This window comes from Syngnathoides biaculeatus, chromosome 3, assembly GCF_019802595.1.
Source record: "Syngnathoides biaculeatus isolate LvHL_M chromosome 3, ASM1980259v1, whole genome shotgun sequence".
Classification (NCBI taxonomy): domain Eukaryota; kingdom Metazoa; phylum Chordata; class Actinopteri; order Syngnathiformes; family Syngnathidae; genus Syngnathoides; species Syngnathoides biaculeatus.
In genome coordinates this window covers 17358667-17380622 of record NC_084642.1, presented here as the reverse complement: position 1 = coordinate 17380622, position 21956 = coordinate 17358667, and the positions used below count along the sequence as shown (strand labels likewise).

The window sequence follows — 21956 nt, the reverse complement described above, 5'->3', positions numbered from 1 at the left end:
GTCTAAGTCTAGTAGTTTTCGAGAGCAGTGGTATTCGAATAAGATTGTACCTCAGTGATGCTCATTATTTATTAACGGAGAAGTCCTGAAATTATTTGTCAAAGCACATAGAAAATGATGGAAGACATGTAAAACATTATCTGTGTCACTACAGGACAATCTGGTGATTCATGGAAATTTGGGGATTTATTTTATGGGGTTGGATGGTTTGAATGTCCCTTAAAGCTGGCGGTTCACTCAGCAAGTTATAGTTACCAAACAGTGGAAGGAGATAACCACCTGAAGGACTGACCAGCTGCTTATGTCTTAAAACTTACATAACCAGTGACATGTGCCCCTGTTAAACACCATGCTCTGTTTTTGTTGGCTTCAAATGCTAAGGAGGATTTGTTATTCCTTCCTCCATGGGAGAGTGAAGTCTTTACAGCTTGGATGTTTTCTTATAAGAAAATCCCCCTCTAGTAAAAGCAAAAACTTTCTCTGTAAAATTTAAGTTGAAATGGATGCTCCACACATGTTGGTTTGAGAGGCATAGATCTTGGGGTTTTATTTTCCAGCAAAGACGAACAAAAGCAACTCAGCCAATTTGTCTCAGTTTCGATTCTTTTCAAACTATTGGGATGGATAGATGGACAAATGGAATTTTAATTATCGGTACCCGAGCAGTAGCTCTCATTTAAAGAAAAAAAAAAGGTTGATTCCACCTGAAATACATAGAAGCATGATACACTCAATTGACAGACAGACAGACAGTTGGATGGTTGAACAGACCAGTTTGCTAGATGTCTCAATAGTTAAATGGACATCAGTACATTCATCGATGGATGATTAAATGACTGAGAGATCGAGAGAAAATTCTTCAACAGACTGCAATAGAAAGATCTCTACAACAACGTAAAGAGAGACAGATGGATGGATGTTAGAAGATTAACGGCTTCAAATTTTTTGTAGTCCACACTTAGGTGAGGATCGTTGAAGAATGAAGTTCTCGCTCGGAGTGAGCAGGTTGGATAGGATTAGAAATGAGCTCATTAAAAGGACAGCCAAAGTTGGATGTTTTGGAGACAAGGCTCGAGAGAGCAGACTTCGATGGTTTGGACATGTTCAGAGGCGAGAGAGTGAGTATGTTTGTAGAAGGGTGCTGAGGATAGAGCTGCCAGGCATAAGAGAGAGAGGAAGACCAAAGAAAAGATTGATGGATGTGGTGAGGGAGGACATGAAGACTGTGGGTGTTAGTAAGGAAGTTGCACGGGATAGGCTTAGATGGAAAAAGATGACACACTGTGGCGACCCCTAATCGGGAAAAGAAGAAAGGAAAAGAAGTAGAAAGAAGAAGTTGACTAACCCAAGACACCATAAATGTTTGTTTTCTGTCACAACTCACTGTGCCCATCTCCAAACACAAGTTGGCTCATATGCACTTCCGCTCTCCTTCAATGCATTGCCCCCGACTCGTTCACTCATCAATCACATTCGGACACATGCTTATCCAATCAGAGTTCAATACCCCCAGGGCAACAAAGGAGGAGCGCTGGTACCCACCAGAGTATATGATATTAGTACTGTATATAAAATTCCAAAACTAAACAAGGAAACAATGCTTTGCAACCATGTATCATAGCAAACTTACAGATCTGTTCTGGATTGTTGCAACTTGTAAGGATTTTCTAAGTTCTAACTGTGAGCCCATGAACGTGTCTGTGATTTGTGATTGGATGAATGAGTCGGGCGGGGGACATTGAATGAAAGAAAGACAAATGAGAGAAACATTAGGCTTATTGTATGTTTGCTTTGGCAACAGGAATCATTCATTTACAATAAAGAGATCAGCTCATCTGCTTTTCCTCATTTAGGCAAACATCACAATATATTTTCTCTTTTTATTGTTACAGAAGGAAGTTAGATGAATTTGCTAATGTGGAGATTTCAGCTGCTCGTCAGCTAGTTTAAGAGGGTACTTTTTCAGAAGGGCATACATACCATTTGTGTTTTTGTTATATTTGAGAGGAGACTTGCAAGTGCTACCAGTGTCCTTTTTAATAAAACACCACCACACTCTTGAGGCACCTGAGCTTGTTTGCTGCACGAACCCACCGTCTGTCAATGTCAGCAAGAGCTTTGTGTTGTACCCAAAACCTATGACTTTTAATCGACCACAAGCTAAAACCGATATTGCGGAGTGGTAAAGTCAATGTATTGACAAGTCAGTTCAACCCCTATTGGATGGACAGATAGATGGACAGACTACGTTGAAGAGAAAATTGGAAATGTAGACGTAGAAAGCAGAATGGATCAACAGACATGAACGAACAGACATAGAAGGATAGATTGAAATATGGACAATCAAATGTACGTACTGTAAATATATGGATTGATAATTGGACATAAAGTAGCTTGGTAGATGGCTGGACACCACAGTGTTTCATCTTGGTGTTTTATTTTTTTTTACACAGTTTTTTAAGGAAAAATTCTCATTGTTGTGGCATACGGTTCAAGGTGCAAGCTGAACGGAAATTGGACGGCTTTGCTGTAAAGTGGCCTGAAACGAGCGGCTGGGCTTCTATTTATTAGCCACTAGTGGGCTGGTGACCTTTATTACGTTCAATAGTCCTCCAGCGAACATGCTCGCGAGTTAAGGTGCTAAACAGCTGTGGTGACGTCATTTAAAAAAACTTCACCCCTCACTCAGAGTTGTTGTGTCTTTTAATACACGTAGCACACACACATATAACCACAAATGTTACTCTGTTTATTAGCCTTAATCACAGTAACACACGTTTTTCACCCAGCAGCTGATGATAGCAAACGTATTTGATTGACAGGTGAAGCTCGAACACCTTTAGGTGACGTGCAAACACAGTGATGCAGCCTGAGGGTAGCCTTATTTTTCATGATTTAAGACCCCTATTTTAGATAAATGGTGATTTTTTTTTTTGTCAATTAAGTGAAATTTGGCAGGCTTTTTAAAAACACTTCTCTGTGATGTGTCAAATTTTTGGGCCTCTGTAGTGGGTTTATGACTCTGTACCTCTGTGCCAAATATTTGTTTTAGTGCAATTTTTGTGAGCAGAGCCAGAGTCGGTTATATTCAAAACTCATAATTTTCATTTTTCTATTTACTATTTTTAATAATAATAGTTTAATAATAATAGTTTGCGATCACGACAGGTCTACAGACAGCTAATGATTTAATTACAGGTCATCAGTCTTCTTTTCCTTTCGGCTTGTCCCGTTAGGGGTCGCCACAGCGTGTCATCTTTTGCCATCTTAGCCTATCTCCTGCATCTTCCTCTCTAACCCCAACTGCCCTCATGTCTTCCCTCACCACATCCATAAACCTTCTCTTTGGTCTTCCTCTCGCTCTTTTGCCTGGGAGCTCCATCCTCAGCATCCTTCTACCAATATACTCACTCTCTCGCCTCTGAATATGTCCAAACCATCGAAGTCTGCTCTCTCGAATCTCGTCTCCAAAACATCCAGCTTTGGCTGTCCCTCTAATGAGCTCATTTCTAATCCTATCCAACCTGGTCACTCCGAGCGAGAACCTCAACATCTTCATTTCTGCCACCTCCAGTTCAGCTTCCTGTTGTTTCTTCAGTGCCACCGTCTCTAATCTGTACATCATGGCCGGCCTCACCACTGTTTTGTAAACTTTGCCCTTCATCCTAGCAGACACTCTTCTGTCACATAACACACCAGATACCTTTCGCCAGCTGTTCCAACCTGCTTGGACCCGTTTCTTCACTTCCTTACCACACTCACCATTGCGCTGGAGTGTTGACCCTAAATATTTGAAGTCGTCCACCCTCGCTATCTCTTCTCCCTGTACCCTCACTCTTCCCCCTCCACTTTTCTCATTCACGCATATATTCTGTTTTACTTCGGCTAAGCTTCATTCCCCTCCTTTCCGGTGCATGCCTCCATCTTTCCAATTGTTCCTCTGCATGCTCCCTGCTTTCACTGCATATGACAATATCATCTGCGAACATCATGATCCAAGGGGATTCCAGTCTAAACTCATCTGTCAGCCTATCCATTACCACTGCAAACAGGAAGGGGCTCAGAGCTGATCCCTGATGCAGTCCCACCTCCACCTTAAATTCCTCTGTCACACCTAAGGCACACCTCACCATTGTTCTGCTGCCATCATACATGTCCAGTACTATTTTAACATACTTCTCTGCCACACCAGACTTACGCATGCAGTACCACAGTTCCTCTCTTGGTACTCTGTCATAGGCTTTCTCTGGATCCACAAAGACACAATGTAGCTCCTTCTGACCTTCTCTGTACTTTTCCACGAGCATCCTCAAGGCAAATAATGCATCTGTGGTACTCTTTCTAGGCATGAAACCATACTGTTGCTCGCAGATACTTACTTCTGTCCTGAGTCTAGCTTCCACTACTCTTTCCCATAACTTCATTGTGTGGCTCATCAACTTTATTCCTCTATAGTTCCCACAGCTCTGAACATCCCCTTTGTTCTTAAAAATGGGAACTAGAACACTTTTCCTCCATTCTTCAGGCATCTTTTCGCCCGCTAGTATTCTGTTGAATAAGTTGGTCAAAAACTCCACAGCCATCTCTCCAAATTGCTTCCATGCCTCTACCGGTATGTCATCAGGACCAACTGCCTTTCCATTTTTCATCCTTTGTAGTGCCTTTCTGACTTCCCCCTTAGTAATCATTGCCACTTCCTGGTCCTTCACTCTTGCCTCTTCAACTCTTCCTTCTCTCTCATTTTCTTCATTCATCAACTTCTCAAAGTATTCTTTCCATCTATTTAGCACACTACCGGCACCAGTCAACACATTTCCATCTCTATCCTTAATCACCCTAACCTTCTGCACATCCTTCCCATCTCTATCCCTCTGTCTGGCCAACCTGTAGAGATCCTTTTCTCCTTCTTTCGTGTCCAACCTGGTGTACATGTCTTCATATGCCTCTTGTTTAGCCTTTGCCACCTCTACCTTTGCCCTACGTCGCATCTCGATGTACTCCTTTCGCCTCTCCTCAGTCCTCTCAGTATCCCACTTCTTCTTCGCTAATCTCTTTCCTTGTATGACTCCCTGTATTATGGGGTTCCACCACCAAGTCTCCTTCTCCCCTTTCCTACCAGATGACACACCAAGTACTCTCCTGCCTGTCTCTCTGATCACCTTGGCTGTCGTCGTCCAGTCTTCCGGGAGCTTCGGTTGTCCATCGAGAGCCTGTCTCACCTCTTTCCGGAAGGCCGCACAACATTCTTCCTTTCTCAGCTTCCACCACATGGTTCTCTGCTCTACCTTTGTCTTCTTAATCTTCCTACCCACCACCAGAATCATCCTACATACTACCATCCTATGCTGTCGAGCTACACTCTCCCCTACCACTACTTTACAGTCAGTAACCTCCTTCAGATTACATCGTCTGCACAAAATATAATCTACCTATGTGGTTCTACCGCCGCTCTTGTAGGTCACTATATGTTCCTCCCTCTTTTGGAAATAAGTGTTCACTACAGCCATCTCCATCCTTTTTGCAAAGTCCACCACCATCTGCCCTTCAAAGTTCCTTTCCTGGATGCCGTACTTACCCATCACTTCTTCATCGCCCCTGTTTCCTTTACCAATATGTCCATTACAATCTGCACCAATCACAACTCTCTCGCTGTCTGGGATGCTCAGAACTACTTCATCTAGTTCCTTCCAGAATTTCTCTTTCAACTCTAGGTCACATCCTACCTGTGGTGCATAGCCGCTAACCACATTATACATAACACCCTCAATTTCAAATTTTAGTCTCATCACTCGATCTGATACTCTTTTCACCTCCAAGACATTCTTAGCCAGCTCTTCCTTTAAAATAACCCCTACTCCATTTCTCTTCCCATCTACTCCGTGGTACAATAATTTAAACCCTGCTCCCAAACTTCTAGCCTTACTACCTTTCCACCTGCTCTCTTGGATGCACAGAATATCAACCTTTCTCCTAATCATCATGTCAACCAACTCCTGAGCTTTTCCTGTCATAGTCCCAACATTCAAAGTCCCTACACTCAGTTGTAGGCTCTGTGCATTCCTCTTTTTCTTCTGACGCTGGATCCGGTTTCCTCCTCTTCTTTGTCTTCGACCCACAGTAGCTGAATTTCCACCGACGCCCTGCAGCTTAGCAGTGCCGGGGGCGGGCGTTGTTAACCCGGGCCACGACCGATCCGGTATGGGATTCTTTAGATGAACGCTCATATTTGTTTGGCACAGTTTTTACGCCGGATGCCCTTCCTGACGCAACCCTCTGCATTTATCCGGGCTTGGGACCGGCCTACAGATTGCACTGGTTTGTGCCCCCATAGGGCTGCATTAATTACAGGTCATCAGTGCGGTCTTAAAAAGTGAGCCATAAAGCTAACAGTTGAGCCACTATTCATCATTGTGACTGTATGTCCTGTTGTGATTCTGTTTCCACGGTGACTCAATACTGATTGCTTTGCAATGGTGGCTGGAGTCAATATGGTGTGTGTGTGCGCGTGGATGCGTGCATGTGTTCGCATGTCCCTGTGTGTGGCCTCCCAAGACGTCTCAGCTGCGCCACGGGTCTGTCAATCATATTAGCCCAGGGCAAAAAGCTATTTATTACTGTACATAATGTGTCGTTTGCAACATGAGGAAAATCCAATTACTGGAGATCATTTCCTCGTTCTGCCGCGTGAACATAGCTGCTAGACTTTCCTGCCTGCGTGTGTGCACGTGTCGGTGTTCTTAGAATGTCAAATATGGCCACTTTGTCAAAATACAAGTCCTGAGTCTAATTCTATCATGAACCTGTACCTTCTAATTATCATGAATGGTTTTTTTCCGTGAGTTCTAAAATTCTATTGTGCACCGAATTTTTGTGACATTTCAGCATGGTTATGTCACACATCCACACCACAGGGTGCTACGCTCACTTGATTGTGTTTTTCTTCCCTAATGCAATTATTCCTGTTTTTATTTTTTTCAGGAGCCTTTTTGATTCCCTACATTCTTTTCCTGGTCATCGCGGGGATGCCATTGTTCTACATGGAACTGGCCCTAGGCCAGTACACCAGGGAGGGGGCAGCCACTGTGTGGAAGATCTGCCCCATTTTTAAAGGTGAACTGGAATTTGCTCCACACATTTTGTACACAAAAGAATCCAATGTCGTGCTTTCCTTTGACTCCTGCATTCAAATGTTAAAAATTCTGCCTTGACAAAGAAAATATGGTTTAAATGAACTTTCACAGATTACAACAAGGACCTTCACCAAGGTGGAACTATTAGAATCACTGGATTGTGCTATTTTTTTCTTCATTTTGAGAAGGGCAAAGTTCCACCCTGATCAGAAACAGCATTAAAATTAGAATCATTTTTACTCCCAAGTATGTCAAAAACACACAAGGAATTGTCTCCAGTAGTCGGAGCCGCTCTAGTATGACAACAGACGGTCGATTCACAGAGAATACTTTTGTGCTGCAAATACATCATGAGAACAGTCACGTAGCAATAAAAGTTTGTTAGTAATCTTGCAATGGTGGAACACTTTTTTTTTGACAATTATGCAAAAAGATGCAGCGTCCTCTAGAAATTAGACCAGTTTGAATGCCTAATGGAGCAATTGTCCAGTGCACCATTGTGGGAAGGGTGCCAAGATTTAAAAAATGGATGCAATTTAAAGTGACTAGCAGTGCGATAATCTGGGACAATGTCGATTATCCAAATGCTGCAGGTACCCCTAAGACGTGCAAATGGTGTGGTGGTGAGACCGCGACAGCGAGTGCATGAGTAATGTATAATGTGTAAAGCTTAAAGCAAAAAAGTGAAAAATGAATTAAAGTGACGCATTTGCAGAGTACCTTATTTAAAAAAAAGTTGATTCTTTGAACTAGCAGTCTACTACTTCTGGGTTTAAAAGGAGGTGGCTAAGTGACCATATTGCTTTTGATTCTGTAAGGGTCCATTTTGACTCAAATGACTTAAAGCAAAAACAATCATCTTTAAGGAAAACTCTGCAATCTGTGCTTGTCTGCCAATTTTTTGGTTAGTAGGGTACTTCCTTGTCTACAGGAATCAACCCAATCAGGGCTTTGCGGGGCTCAGAAAAGGTGACAGGTGACCCGTTTGATCGTGACATAGATGGCAAAAGTAAATGCATTTTGCCAACTACATTGAATAAAATAATAATCAAAAGACTACGCCCTTTTTGAGTGGCACAGTGGTTGAGTGGTACGGTGACAACTGGTTAGCACATCAGCCTCTCATTTATGAGGACCAGAGTTCAAATCCCAAACTCACATGCGTGGTGTATGCATGTTGCCTATGTGGGTTTTCTCCAGGCACTCCGGTTTCCTCCCACATCCCCAAAACATGCATGTTAGGTTAATTGAAGACTCTAAAATTGCCTGTAGGTGTGAATGTGAGTGCGAATGGTTCTTTGTTTTTATCTACCCTGCAATTGGCTGGTGACCTTCTCAAAATGTGCCCTGCTTCCCGCCTAAAGATAGCTGAGAAAGGCTCCAGCAAGCCTGCAACACTAATGAGGATAAGTGGTACAGAAAGTGGTTGGACTTGCTTAAGAGGTCAAAGTGACTCCAACAATTACTAACAACCAGAAATGAAAAAAAAATATTGGCACCGTATTTGAATTTTCGCCTCCTTGTGTTTGTAAGCAGGCTACTTCATGAGATGTACCATTTTTAACAATTGTTCCATCGTGACTCAAATCAAAAACACAAATTTATTTGTATTTTATTAGTTTGTTATTAGGTAGACTGTTATGCCGGGAAAATGACGTAACACTTAAAGAATACAGTCAGCACACTACTATTTGGATTCTCAGATTAGGGGGTGTGACTATCCATCCAGCCATTTTCTTTGCCACTTATCCTCACGAGGGTCGCAGGGAGTGCTGGAGCCTATCCTAGCTGTCAACGGGCAGGAGGCGGGGTACACCCTGAACCGGTTGCCAGCCAATCGCAGGGCAGATGGAGACAAACAACAGTCGCACTCACAATCACACCTCTGGGCAATTTAGAGTGTCCAATTAATGTTGCATGTTTTTGGGATGTGGGTGGAAACCGGACTGCCTGGAGGAAACCCACGCAGGCACGGGGAGAACATGCAAACTCCACACAGGCGGGTCCGGAATTGAACCTGGGACCTCAGAACTCTGAGGCCAAGGCTTTACCAGCTGATCCACCGTGCCACCAGGCTATGACTAATTTTACGTATTTTTTCATTTGGCTTGTCAAGAAACCAATGAAACGGCAATCAAAATAATCCCTCTTGCCTCCAAACTATAACTGCGCTAATAAATATACTGTTAAATTAATTTCCCGCTGGTAATTTAAATAAAAACTCAGCAAGAATGTTTTTTTCATTTTAAAATTGCATGTCATCCGTAAAATGTTTACCTGATGTTACTGTATGAATGTATATTTTTTTGCAAATTCCAGGTGGGGCAAAGGGACATTTTGATGGTGTCAATCAATAAAGCAAGAAATCTGTCACATGATAAAAATACAATTGATTTTTATATTGATTTTTAACAAGAAAATAGCTCTCAAATGAGCTACATCCCATATAGTAATTCATATCATTTCTAAATATTTTCTGTAATTCACACATTGACAGGTACGAGTCATGTGTATCTGCTACCACTGAGACCAGTGCTCCTTTCTTGACTGTCTTTGGCTTTTTGAGCCATGTGTCTTTATCTTCGCAAAAGACAGCAGAATGAACTCCTGGTACTTTGACGTTGCCGTTATTATTGTAACCACAACAACACGTTCTCCGTGTATTTACCTTCATGTCAAATGGCAGATGTCCCTTAAGGCGGTGTGCATAGATGGGGAGCATGTGCAAGTACTCTCACTTCCTAAATATAGACAGGACAAGAACTACAGTATTGGATAGTCGACCAAAGCGTCAGTTACTGTAAATTGTATGTATCATACAAATAATCATTCCACCACATCACCTCCGTGACGATGTGGTTGAAACCCTCAGCACTTCACTATCAGTTTTAGTGTGTAAGTGAATGTATTAAACAGTCAGCGTTCCTGTTGTAGTGTGTCAGTTGTGCATCTATGACACAGTACTCTGTAGTATCACAGCTCAGCCAAGGCAAGTAATATTTTGGGTTTTTTTTAAAACTACACTTAACTACATAAAAAACTGCATGTTGAGAGTCAGTTGAGAAATACTGTGTAACACTAACATTACCTCACATCAGAGTAATTTGACTGAAATAAGTACAATTTGGTTATGACAAGGACTTGCTTCTGCGTCATTACATTTCTCGTAGAAAAATTAATAGCTCCGCTGGGTTGACTTTGTGGGTTTGGAACATATAAAACCCTTTGGAAAAGTTATTGCAAATGCTGACAGAGACTTGCTCCTCAGGCGTGGGCTACACAGTGATTGTCATCGCCCTTTACGTGGGATTCTACTACAACGTCATCATCGCCTGGTCGCTCCACTATCTGTTTTCGTCAATGACCCGTGAGCTGCCGTGGCTTGAATGTGACAACCCCTGGAACAGCCCCAACTGCACCGACCCCAAGACAATCAATAGCTCGGTCCTGGGAAATGGTACCTCTTACGCTAAGTACAAGATCACCCCGGCGGCGGAGTACTACGAGTAAGTGAGTTTTTGTTCTTTGTAACATTATTCACATTATTCACTCTTCAGAACATTCTTGTTCCTCAACCAGTGTTTCTTTAATTGATGATACCACTTCATGAGGATCGTCTGCGCAATTGTTTATGCAAATGGTTATGAAACTTAAAATCTGATTTACAAAATACTTGGATTCTACATAACTATGTAAGATACAAGATAGAGCGGATTATAAAATATACACATACAGTATTCATATCTTGATGTGGAGTGTGCGATGGTGAGCAATATATTTTTATGACAATAGCGGCACTGACTAATTCCCGGCCTACAGAGTGCATCTGGTTACAAGCCGCACCCAGTACATTTGGAAAGGAATACCATTTGGTACATACATACGCTACAGCTGTGTAAAATCCGCAAGTGCCCACATTGAAACCCATATTGAAACACGAGATATTTACAAAGAAAGATTGTACACAGAGAGTTTAACGCTAGTGCCGGCACACTTGCGCCACGCTAATGCAAAGCGCTAGTGCCGCACTAACAGGGCCAGTTAAAAAAAAAAAAAAAAACATACCTGTAAAAATCACTGAGACATGGCAGTAACACGCTAGCGCAGCGCTAACAGGGCCGGACCGGTAAAAGTCCCTTCCTTGGCACAGATATTCCACCGGTCTCACTTTTACCTTTTCCGCTTGTGTGTCCCCTTGCGCCTGTGAGAAAAAATACACAAATTAGCCGCATAACCGCATAAACCGCAGGGTTGAAAGTGTGTGAAAAATGTCACGGCTTATTGGCCGGAAATTACAGTAACTTTCTCTGTAGCTAGGGTAAGTAACTTTCTTTCGGCTTGTCCCGTTAGTGGGTCGCCACAGCGTAATATAAATATATGTAACAGGGTAAGAAAAATGTGTGCTTGAAGAACAAATCCTAGGAAAAATAGTTTTTATGTAACAACAGTGAAGTAGTTACGTAACGAGAGCAATATTGCAATGTCTGAGATAAAATTGAATGAAAATGAAGCCATAATGTAACAAATTCATAATGTAACAAGATTAAAGCTAAAATGAACCATTGACAAAGTTTGACTGTAACGACAATAAAGTCTTAATTAAACAAAATTGTAATCAATGTGCAACAATGTGCAGCAAAGTTGCAGGATCAAGTATGTAAACCCTTTGGATTTACCTTGATTTCTCCATAAATTGGTCATAAAATGAGATTGATCTTCATCTAAAGCACAACAATAGACAAAGGTTGCTTAAAGTACATTTTGTCGTTTTGTTGTACCGTATACCCCATGTAAACAGAAAGTAAAAAGCATGCGACCTCGGGATTCACATGCGTAGGTTTTATTTTAATGACTTCTCCAATCAGAGTCAGGAGTCAGCCAACATTCAAATCCATGTGAGGAGATGTGTTGGTTAAAGCTGCCCTGAGCTTGAGTTTCTACTCGCAAAAAAAAAAAAAAAAAGGCCGATGTGAACCTCGGCTTGCACAAAAAAGCTCTTAGAACACCTAAAATTAAGAATTGCTAGCTTCCATGTATCGCTTAAAGGCTTGATGTGCATCACTCCAGGATAAAACGGATTATCTATAAATGGCAAAAAGTTCAGCACTGTTTTTTTCTCTCCTTATGAATGGCCGTCCTGTAAAGGGTACCAGAAGAGCACAGTGCAGATTGCTCATTGAGGTGAAAACAACACCTACAGTGTCGGCTGAAGAATTAGATAATTCTCTGTCATAACAGACTATCTCTGACGAAGCTACACTAAGTAGACCATTTAAAAAAAAAGAGAGAGAATGGATGTCATTAGAGGACACCACGGAGGAAGCCACTGTTGTTTGAAGTTCCTCATCACTACTGAGAAGCCATTCTGTGGACGGATGAAACCAAAGATGTGTTGTTTGGAAGGAACACCCAAAGCATTGTGTTTGGAAAAAAGGCACCACTTCTTTCATTATTTATCTTATAATCCTTATTTCAGTCCCGTGCAATGGAAGGATTTTTTTTTCATTTCTTTTAAAAATGTAACACTAGATCTGCATAGGCACGTCTCTGTAAGTGGAAGACGTAGCAATCGGTGCGTGATGGGAATCAGAATCAGAATCAGCTTGATTGGAGCACAGAACGTTAGCTGGTGAGCTGGTGAAAACCGCTAATGACTTAAATATGTCCACAAAACTTATCCACACCTATGCTCGTTTCCACCCCAAGCCCTCCATTGCCCCATAGCCGCATACTGGCCAGTATAAATGATAATAATAATAATGTGTTTAATAATGTACTTTCTACAATGATTCAAAGGGTTCCATGTCCACTGTGCACATACTAACTAAATATGTCTGATCCACCACACATCCATGGAGCATGCATATCAGTCTACCTGCACTTCAATCAAATTGACCAAAACCCCGTGAGACTAGCTGCACCAAAACTTAGACTTCGGTCCGAGTAGGCATATGTTTAGAGTGACTTTCAGTCAAGTTCTCACATGCGACAGGCAGATGTAAAAAAGGCACACCCTTGTTGTGTCAGTACTCAGATCTTGGCGCAGACCAGTCTGCCAAATTGGAACATGCCAGTGGGTCTTGCAAATGCATGAAAATCAAGACAATATGCACTACCATTTGAGCCCTGGCGCAGCATTTTAAAATATCTTTGTAGTATTAGATGAACATTGATAGGAATCAAAGAAGAACAGATAACATCACAAAAATATGCACAAATCAAGGTATTTCCAAAGGTTTCCCCCTTGCAAATGTTTATCTCAAGCTATCCCAAAAATGTTATAAACAACGTTTATCCTTATGTGCGTATTCCGAACTGTCCTAACGATACTGAATCCAGCCGTGTACGTATGTATACATCAAAGTTCATGTTATCTTTGAAGTGTACTAAAAAGTTCTATGTCTTTGTACTGTACTTCAAAGGGTGCTGGGCTTACCCTGAAGGGAGCTCAGGGGAAGTTCAACTGCTTTGACAATGCACGGTGAACACAGTGTTCACTGCAGACTCTTATTTTAGCTCTATCGCTCTTGTAAGTCCTCCTACAGTTTGCTAAGTTCATGAAGAAAAACAATTGAAAGAGGCAATCATATGTTTATTATTATTGTTTAATGAGTAATTGTGGGTCAAATATTTTTGTGCGTTTTCCATCAAAGTTCATCTGGGGTTTCATTATCTTATTCTTTTGAAACTGTTTTGTCTCTTCATGCTGCTCAATGTTAATTTTTGTGGTTACCGTTAGCAGTGGCAGTTATTTGTAATACTGTCAACTCTGTCTCTGTGAAAAGTTCCAAGTAAAACACGAGAATCAGATACTCAAATGAAAGTCAGTTTTTATCAAGAGCAGCAGTCTTTGACTATGGATGACAGTCACCAAGTAATTTCTGACATTATACCTTTATATATACAGTATATATATGTATGTGTGTGTCTGGAGGCAGGCCAGGAGGTGGAGGATCAAAGACAGCATGGGGTCGGGCTCAACCCGAAATGGTAACATGGGTCCCCCTTCCCATGGTCTCACCACCCGTGGGAGGGGCCATAGTGGTCGGGTGCAGTGTGAGCTGAGGGGTGGCCAAAGGCAGAGACCTTGGTGATCCAATCCCCGGCTACAGAAGCTGGGTGTAGGAACACGGAATGTCACCTCTCTGGGAAGGAAGGAGCCCGTGCTGGTGTGTGAGGTCGACAAGTTACGAGACTACTAGATATAGTTCAGCTCTCCTCCACACACGCCATGGGCTCTAGTACCAATGTCTTGAGAGGGGTTGGACTCTCTTCTACTCTGGAGTTGCCCATGGTGAGAAGCGCCGAGCAGGTGTGGGTATACTTATTGCCCCGTGGCTCGGTGCCAGTACATCGGGGTGTATCCCAGTGGACGGTAAGGTACCCTGACTGTTGTCTGTGGATATACATCAAACGGCAGTTCAGAGTACCTACCCTTGGAAGGGGTGCTAGTGAGCTCTTCCTCTGGGGACTCCATCATTCTGCTTCGGGATTTCAGTGCTCATGATGGCAATAACAATAAGAAATGGATGAGGGTGATTGGGAGGACCAATCCTTCAGTACAATAACAGCGATTGAACTTCTGTGCTCATTACGGCTTGTCCACAATGAACACCATGTTCAAGCATAAGGACACATGCTCTTGACACCAGGACACCTTGTGTCACAGTTCGATGATCATGTTTGGGGTCATGCCATCAGACTTCCGGTGTCTTGGACCAAATCTCATCCAGAGTATGCATCCAGTGAACACCACTGTTGCTGGGTGAAACAAGCTGGTGAGATTTTTTTACATCACGTGTATTAAATAATAATAATTAGAAATAATTCCACAGAGGAGATGACATGAAAGAAGGACAGCTTGAAATGGCACATGCTAAAACCAACCCACTGTGAATATACAGTAAAATGTTTATCATATGATCTCCCAGCTATTCGGACAAAAGGAAGGGTCAGCTTGATCAATAATCTGGCAAAGATCGTTCTCTATGTTTAAAACTCACACAATAATTTATATTGTTTTTAATAATCTGAAGTGACTCCATGTAAACATTAGCTCCAAGCATCAGCAAGGTTCCTGTTTGTGTTTTGTTGTGGTTGGATAGATAAAACTGATTAGCTAAGCCTCATCCAAGTGACTCTCACTTGATAAATAAAGGAAGGAGACATTTTTTTTAGATTTTTTTTTTTTTTTTTCAGAACAAAGGTTAAATAAAAAAAAAATCTAATTGTATTAAACACCTCGTTTGTGTTTTTATTGAACTCCTTCCCTCATTTTGGTCCACAGCGTTGTTCTGGTTTTGTTGCTCTGTAATCACCTTGAAGACATGGCTGCATACACTGAGTCAATGGGATCATTGAGAAGGGAGCACAGCAGCAGAACACGCTCACTGTGTGATGATAATATAAAATGTGCTTAGAGTAACTGGGCCAATGGGACTTGGATTGATGTTACCAGTGAGCGTTTACAGCCCGCACACTATCAACACTATCAGCCGGACAAGGAGGCCTCGGGGCATTGCAACACCGACACACAGCGTCCAGGCCAGAGTGGAGGCTCTACATTTATCATTCCAAATGAGCTTGTGTCCTGTGGCTATCTGGCTCCCAGAAGAGACCCCGAAAAAAAAAGAAAACAACTTTGAATGTATTTTCAGCTCAGATAAGGCCACTTAAAAGTGGACTTTCACAGATCCCTTTGGTTTGTCCGCCTGGATGTCGTTCTGCTTTGCGTGTCTTGTTTGTGCTTGGATGTGTTTTGTCGGTTATCAGCACTGCATTACGTCGACTCAATTTAATCTCGACAACAGTAAATGAACATAAGTAGTATATTGAAGTCAAACAGACGGTCCCTGGTGCTTTACTTCAATAGGCCTTCCATGTTTCTAGTAAAGTTTGTTGCTATTATCCGTAGTGAGTTCAAATAGTTCCTTTGTGCGCTTAAGTCGATTTTTGAGGTATCTTGAGGATGTGTTGTTTTTGGATGATTTTTAACTTTCTACTCCCTACTCTGTGAAAATAGGAAACATTACATAACCTCTACAGACAACGATATTACATAAAGAAGTCCCACGATTGGGAAATTTACATTATTTCAGCATCAGTACCATAAGAAGATATTTGACTCCAAATGCTTGCACCATTACAAGGATGATGCAATAAATACAATTAAAATATCAAATATTGGAGCCACGATTTTATGACGTCCGAAGAGTAATGGTAGGCTATGAAACTGAACAGTACGGTAAATTTATTTTTAACCCTTGACATAATATACTGCAATTACTGTCTTGCTGTAATTTTTGACATAATTTTAAAAATGGAAATTTAGACAATTTGTTTTGGATATGGCGGCAGTACACAGAGCATCGGTTAGAGCATCTGCCTCACAGTTTTAAAGACCAGGGTTCAAATTCTGGCCCCGCCTGTGTGGAATTTGCATTTTCTCCCTGTGCCTGCGTGGGTTTTCTCCAGACACTCCGGTTTCCTCCCACATCCCAAAATCATGCATTAATTGAAGACCCTAAAATGGGTTTTTACACCTCTTTTGTCCTTCTTTGTCATTACGTTGCCAAACCAAACAGAATGCCAGGCCCCGCCTCTCTGACCATGACTTTTCATGTTAGCATTAATTTGTGGTTTAAACCAGAGGTAAATAAAGAATCAATTATTGGACTTCAGATAACGAGACCCCCCCCCCAGCATTGCAAACTCCTGTGACAAATGTTTTCACGTAATATGATTGTGGTAGTACAGTCATATAGTAATATTTCAGTGTTTGTAATGACATTCATGTTGAGGTGTTTGTTTTTTTTTTTTTTTTTTTTGCAGAAATCCAGTCACCGGTTGGTTCATTTAGTGTTCTTAATATTATACTCCAATACACCCTGTGAGATATGGTAATTGACACACGTCTGCAGTGGTGTTCCATCGTCTCTAGATGATGTCATCAAGCCATTCATTGTCTCAGCTTTGCTGGGCAAATGGCAGTCCTCTGAGTGAATAATAAACACCTTCGTTGGGGAGGGTCTTAAATTAGCGTTCAAATGCTATGCTCGTTGTCTAGTCTTCTGTTATGTTTTGGCTGGTAATCCACTTCGGATTGGAGTGCCGAAACAAATGTCGATGTTGATTCAATTGGCGTCAGTGGAAAGCAAACTCTCTGTAAAGTCCAGTCTTGCCTTCCTGGGGGAATATGGACGAAGTTCAGTGGGGTCCAAGGTGCTATCCTCCTCCATGGGGCATTGGACTAGTTAACATTTAATCGGAGAGAGAGAGAGATTGGGACTGGGGACTGGGGTGAACAGACTGCTCTGCACTCAATTGTAGGAAGATTTTGAACAGGGGGAATGAAGTGGTTTACAATCTATTTTAGAGAGGTTGTGAATAGCTCAAAATTGAGCAGTTGTTGTCAGCTATGACCTCATTCTCAGTATTGCAACACCACATTGAGTATCCAAAGAAGTCACGTAGGCAACATGTTAATATTGTATTTAGTATATTGGTAGACATTCCATTTGACAAAATTGTAGTGGTATAAAACGGAAAGAGGTCAGAGCAATTCAGCCTCTGCTTGATACATCTAATGCATTTTATAGAAGCTTCCTCTCAGCACTACACCGATTTCAACTGAGCTTCAGAGAACTTTCATTTGTCTATCATAGCAAGAAAACTAATGATTTTGAATGAGCAGTAGTCCAAGATGACAATTATAGGCAAATTTAGGACTTCATTCATTCATTCATTCATTCATTCATTCATTCATTCGTTCATTCATTCATTCATTCTTTCCAGTAGCTTTAGCAGGGAAGTCCAGAGTTCCTTCTCCCCAGCCACTTGGTCCAGCTCCTGAGGCGTTTCCAGGTCAGTTTGAAGGCGTAATTTCTCCAGTGTGTCCCGGGTCATCAGCTGGGCGTCGTCCTGGTAGGACATGCCCAGAACACCTCACCAGGTAGGCGTCCAGGAAGCATCCTAATCAGATGCTCGAACCACCTCATTCTTTCAGATGATCGTGCTTCTCACCCTATTTCTAAGGGAGATTCCGGACATCCTGCGGAGGAAACTCATTTCGGCCGCTTGTAACCACGATCTTATTCTTTCGATCACAACTCACAGTTCGTGACCATAGGTGAGGGGAGGAATTCAGATTGACCAGTGAAGAGAGTGATTTGGATTATGGATCACCTCCTTCTTCACCATGAAAAACACGCACAGATTCTGCATCACTCCAGATGCTGCACTGATCCGTCTGTTGATACTCTGATCCATTTTTTCCTCACTCATGAACAAGACCCCAAGATACTTTGACTCCTCCACTTGTGGCAGGAGCACATTCACGACTTGGAGAAGGGCACTCCACTTTTTCAAGCCGAGTTCATGCTCAAAGATTTTGAGTTCCTGATTCTCATCCCATGCTTTATACTCAGATGCAAATCACTCTAACTCGAGTTGGAGATTGCAGCTTGATGTATCCATCAGAACCACATCATGCAAAAAGCAGTGATGGTCTGTTTACCAAATCTGATCCCTTCCATGCCTTGGCTGCACCAAGAAACCTCACAACAGAATCAGTGACGAAAGGCAACTTTAGTGGAGTGCAGCGCTCACTGGAAACAAATCAGACTTGCTGCTGGCAATGTGGACCAAACTCTGACACTGGCCGTTCAGGGACTGGACAGGCTCAAATGAAATCATACAAATGCCTTCTCCAAGTACACAAACTACATGTCGACTGGTAGCACAAACCCTCATGCACCCTCAAGGACCATGCTGAGGGTGTGCAGCTGGTGCACCGTTCCATGGCCAGAAGTAAAACCACACAGCTCCTATTGAACCTGAGTTTAAACTTTCCACCGGCCCCTCCTCTCCAGCACCCCTGAAATTGACTTTACCAGGGAAGCTAAGCAGTGTGATCCTCTTATAGTTAGAATGCCCCCTCACATCCCTCTTCTTAAACAGGTGGACCACCACTCCAATCTGCCAATCCAGAGGCACTGTCCCTGATGTCCACATGATGCTTCTGAGCCATGTGAACCAGGATAGACCCACAACATCATGAGCCTTCAGGAAATACATGGGGATCTCACTCACCCTCAGGGGCCTGCCACTGACGAGCTTTTTAACCTTCTGGTTACTTCAATACCAGAGATAGAAGAGTCCACCTCAGAGTCTTCAGACTCTGCTTTCTCATAGGAAGGCATATCGGTGGAATTGAGGATGTCTTCAAAGTATTCAGCCCACCAACACGCAACTTCTTGAATTGAGGTCACCAGTGCCACATCCTCACTAGACACAGTGTTAATGATGCACTGCTTCCCACCTCCCGAGACGTCAGATGGAGGACCAGCATTTCCTCAAAGCTGTTTGAAATGCGTTCTCCATAGTCTCACCAAATTCCCCCCACGACCACGTTTTTGCCTTAGTGACCGGAAAAGCCATATTCTACTTGGCCATCTTGTACTCATCAGCTGCATATGGAGTCCCAAGCGCCAAAAAGGCTCAAAACAAGTCCTTCAACTTTACGACAAAAAGGTTTATGATGGTGAAGAGTAAGTGTACTGATTATCGCACTGCTACTTTTGTCATCTTGTTCTGTATCACATTCTAAATCAGTCTGATTGTTGCTCTGCCATGGCCAAAGAGTCCTTGGACGATTAAAGTTGAGAGTAAGAAAGTTGCGAAAAGAAACTCAGAACTTCCACTGGTTGGACTTGTGACAACAGTAATTTTGTGCTATAGCTCATTCAAAACCAATGGGAGTTTTGCTCTCAAATGGACAAATATTGCTACAGGAATGGAGGTCATGGTCTACTGCTTTATCACAGTTATTTATTGTGTGTATGTGTGTTTCTGTGCAGACGCGGTGTGCTCCACCTCCACGAGAGCAGAGGCATCGAGGACCTGGGCCTCCCCCGCTGGGAGTTGTCATTGTGCCTGATTGTCGTTGTCTTCATCCTGTACTTCAGCCTGTGGAAGGGTGTCAAGTCCTCAGGGAAGGTACAAGCCCACCACACCTTAGTTTCCCGGTAACATACACTTGTCCCATTTAACATCTGTTTTGTTTCCACGTAGGTGGTATACATCACAGCCACCATGCCCTACGTGGTTCTCTTTGTGCTGCTCATTCGAGGAATCACACTGCCGGGTTCCATGGATGGCATCCGGGCCTACCTGCACATCGACTTTAAGAGGCTCAACAATCTGGAGGTCAGCAAAAAGGCACATTTGGAAAACGCAGCTGTTGAATAATAATGTCTTTTCCTACTGGGATCAGTTATATTTGGAATACAGTGGTCATTGTTAGTATTTTAGGCTTGTGTTATCATGGGCTGGCACAGCAAGTCACTCACATGATTTGTTTGGTACAATTTTTTGCTCTTCCTGAGGCTTTCAACCAGAGGTAAGCAAACTAGTGCTCAAGGCCCACATTTGATTTGGTTTTGTGTATAGATGGGCCAGGATCTTGTTCAGAGGATCATTTTCCAAATTAGGCAGATTAGAGATTTAATTGGAGGTGTAATTTCACAATTAATCAGTGGGAAGGTGCTCCAGAGTCCATAATACCGTATTTCACCTTTAAGTCCTGGCTACTGGAGCTGAATTTCAACTATCATGGCACAAAACTCAAGAGTTGGTCAAACAAACTAATATGATCTTTCATAGAAAACCATCACCGAGCTTCTACAGAGAATTCCATTACTTATGAAATCGTTGCTTATTTGCACACAAGCTTCTATAACATTTACTTTTATCATCCTAATGGTTGAATGCAATCTGTAGAAATGTTTTTCCTTCTTTCTGACTTAATCAAAGCTGTTTGGTGCAGAATCAAAACCTTGGGGATGATAAAGGCTTATTACCCATTCCATACAGAAGATAACATCTCTTTCTAGTTGGGCTAATTAGAGCAAAAAAAAAAAAAATTCTTGTGGAATAAATAGATTGTCTTACGAGACAGTACTCTTCATGAATCTTTGTAAGGGAAAAAAATATATATATATTTTTTATCCAAGTATGCTTTAATTTGTTTTGATTTAGAGTATATTTTTCCATAAAATATAACGGACATTTTTAAAAATAATATTTCAGCATTTTATGAAAATTGTCAAGTGTAAAAAGCAGTTACACAGCACAGAGAAATAAATGCAGGAGGATGTGATGTGTAAAACTTTCCTTATTTCCTTATTTGTTTGCAAGGCCTTTCTGTGGGTTATCCAGCTTCCTCCCACATTACAAAACCATGTGTATTGGGTTCACTGAAGATTCTTATTGGCCACAGGCATGATCATGAGTGTGAATGGCTGTTTGTTTATTTCTGCCCTCCTCTTCATGTGTGACCACACTGCAAAAAAGTCCAAATCTGACTAAGAATGTCTTTTTTCTGTTGACACCGCTCTTAAAATAAGACTTATCACCTGAAATTTATTTTTGGTTTTAAATTTAAACTTTACACTTTAAACTTTCACCAGTAGAAAAAAAAACACACCTATGATCACACCTTATGGCCAATTAAGAATCTTCAATGAACTAAACATGCAAGTTTAGAGGATTCAGGGGGATTTAGAGTTAGACTAAGAGTTTTGGAGTTTAGAGTTACAGTAAGATTTTGAATTTTTACAGTGCATTCCATTGGGTAGCCTGCCTCTCACACAAAGTAAATTGTTGTACGCTACGGTGACCTGAAAGAACATGAATGGATGAATTATTTTTGTTTAATTTTCATTTTCATTCTTTTCAGCTGTTAGGTCAAGCAAAAAGGAGGATCTGTATCCCTTTTATGCCAGAACATTTTTCTGTATTACAGTAAACTCTTTAAGATGTGACTGT

At 41.9% G+C, this 21956-nt stretch overlaps 1 protein-coding gene across 1 annotated transcript in view; it reads left to right on the top strand.

The window, feature by feature from the left end:
- slc6a2 (solute carrier family 6 member 2) overlaps positions 1 to 21956 on the top strand; it is a 48183-nt gene that overhangs the window by 4790 nt on the left and 21437 nt on the right. Inside the window, exons 3-6 of the mRNA XM_061814637.1 lie at positions 6979 to 7110; positions 10399 to 10636; positions 19988 to 20126; positions 20202 to 20336. Of these exons, the coding sequence (XP_061670621.1) occupies positions 6979 to 7110; positions 10399 to 10636; positions 19988 to 20126; positions 20202 to 20336 (644 nt within the window). The remainder of the gene's footprint in view (positions 1 to 6978; positions 7111 to 10398; positions 10637 to 19987; positions 20127 to 20201; positions 20337 to 21956) is intronic.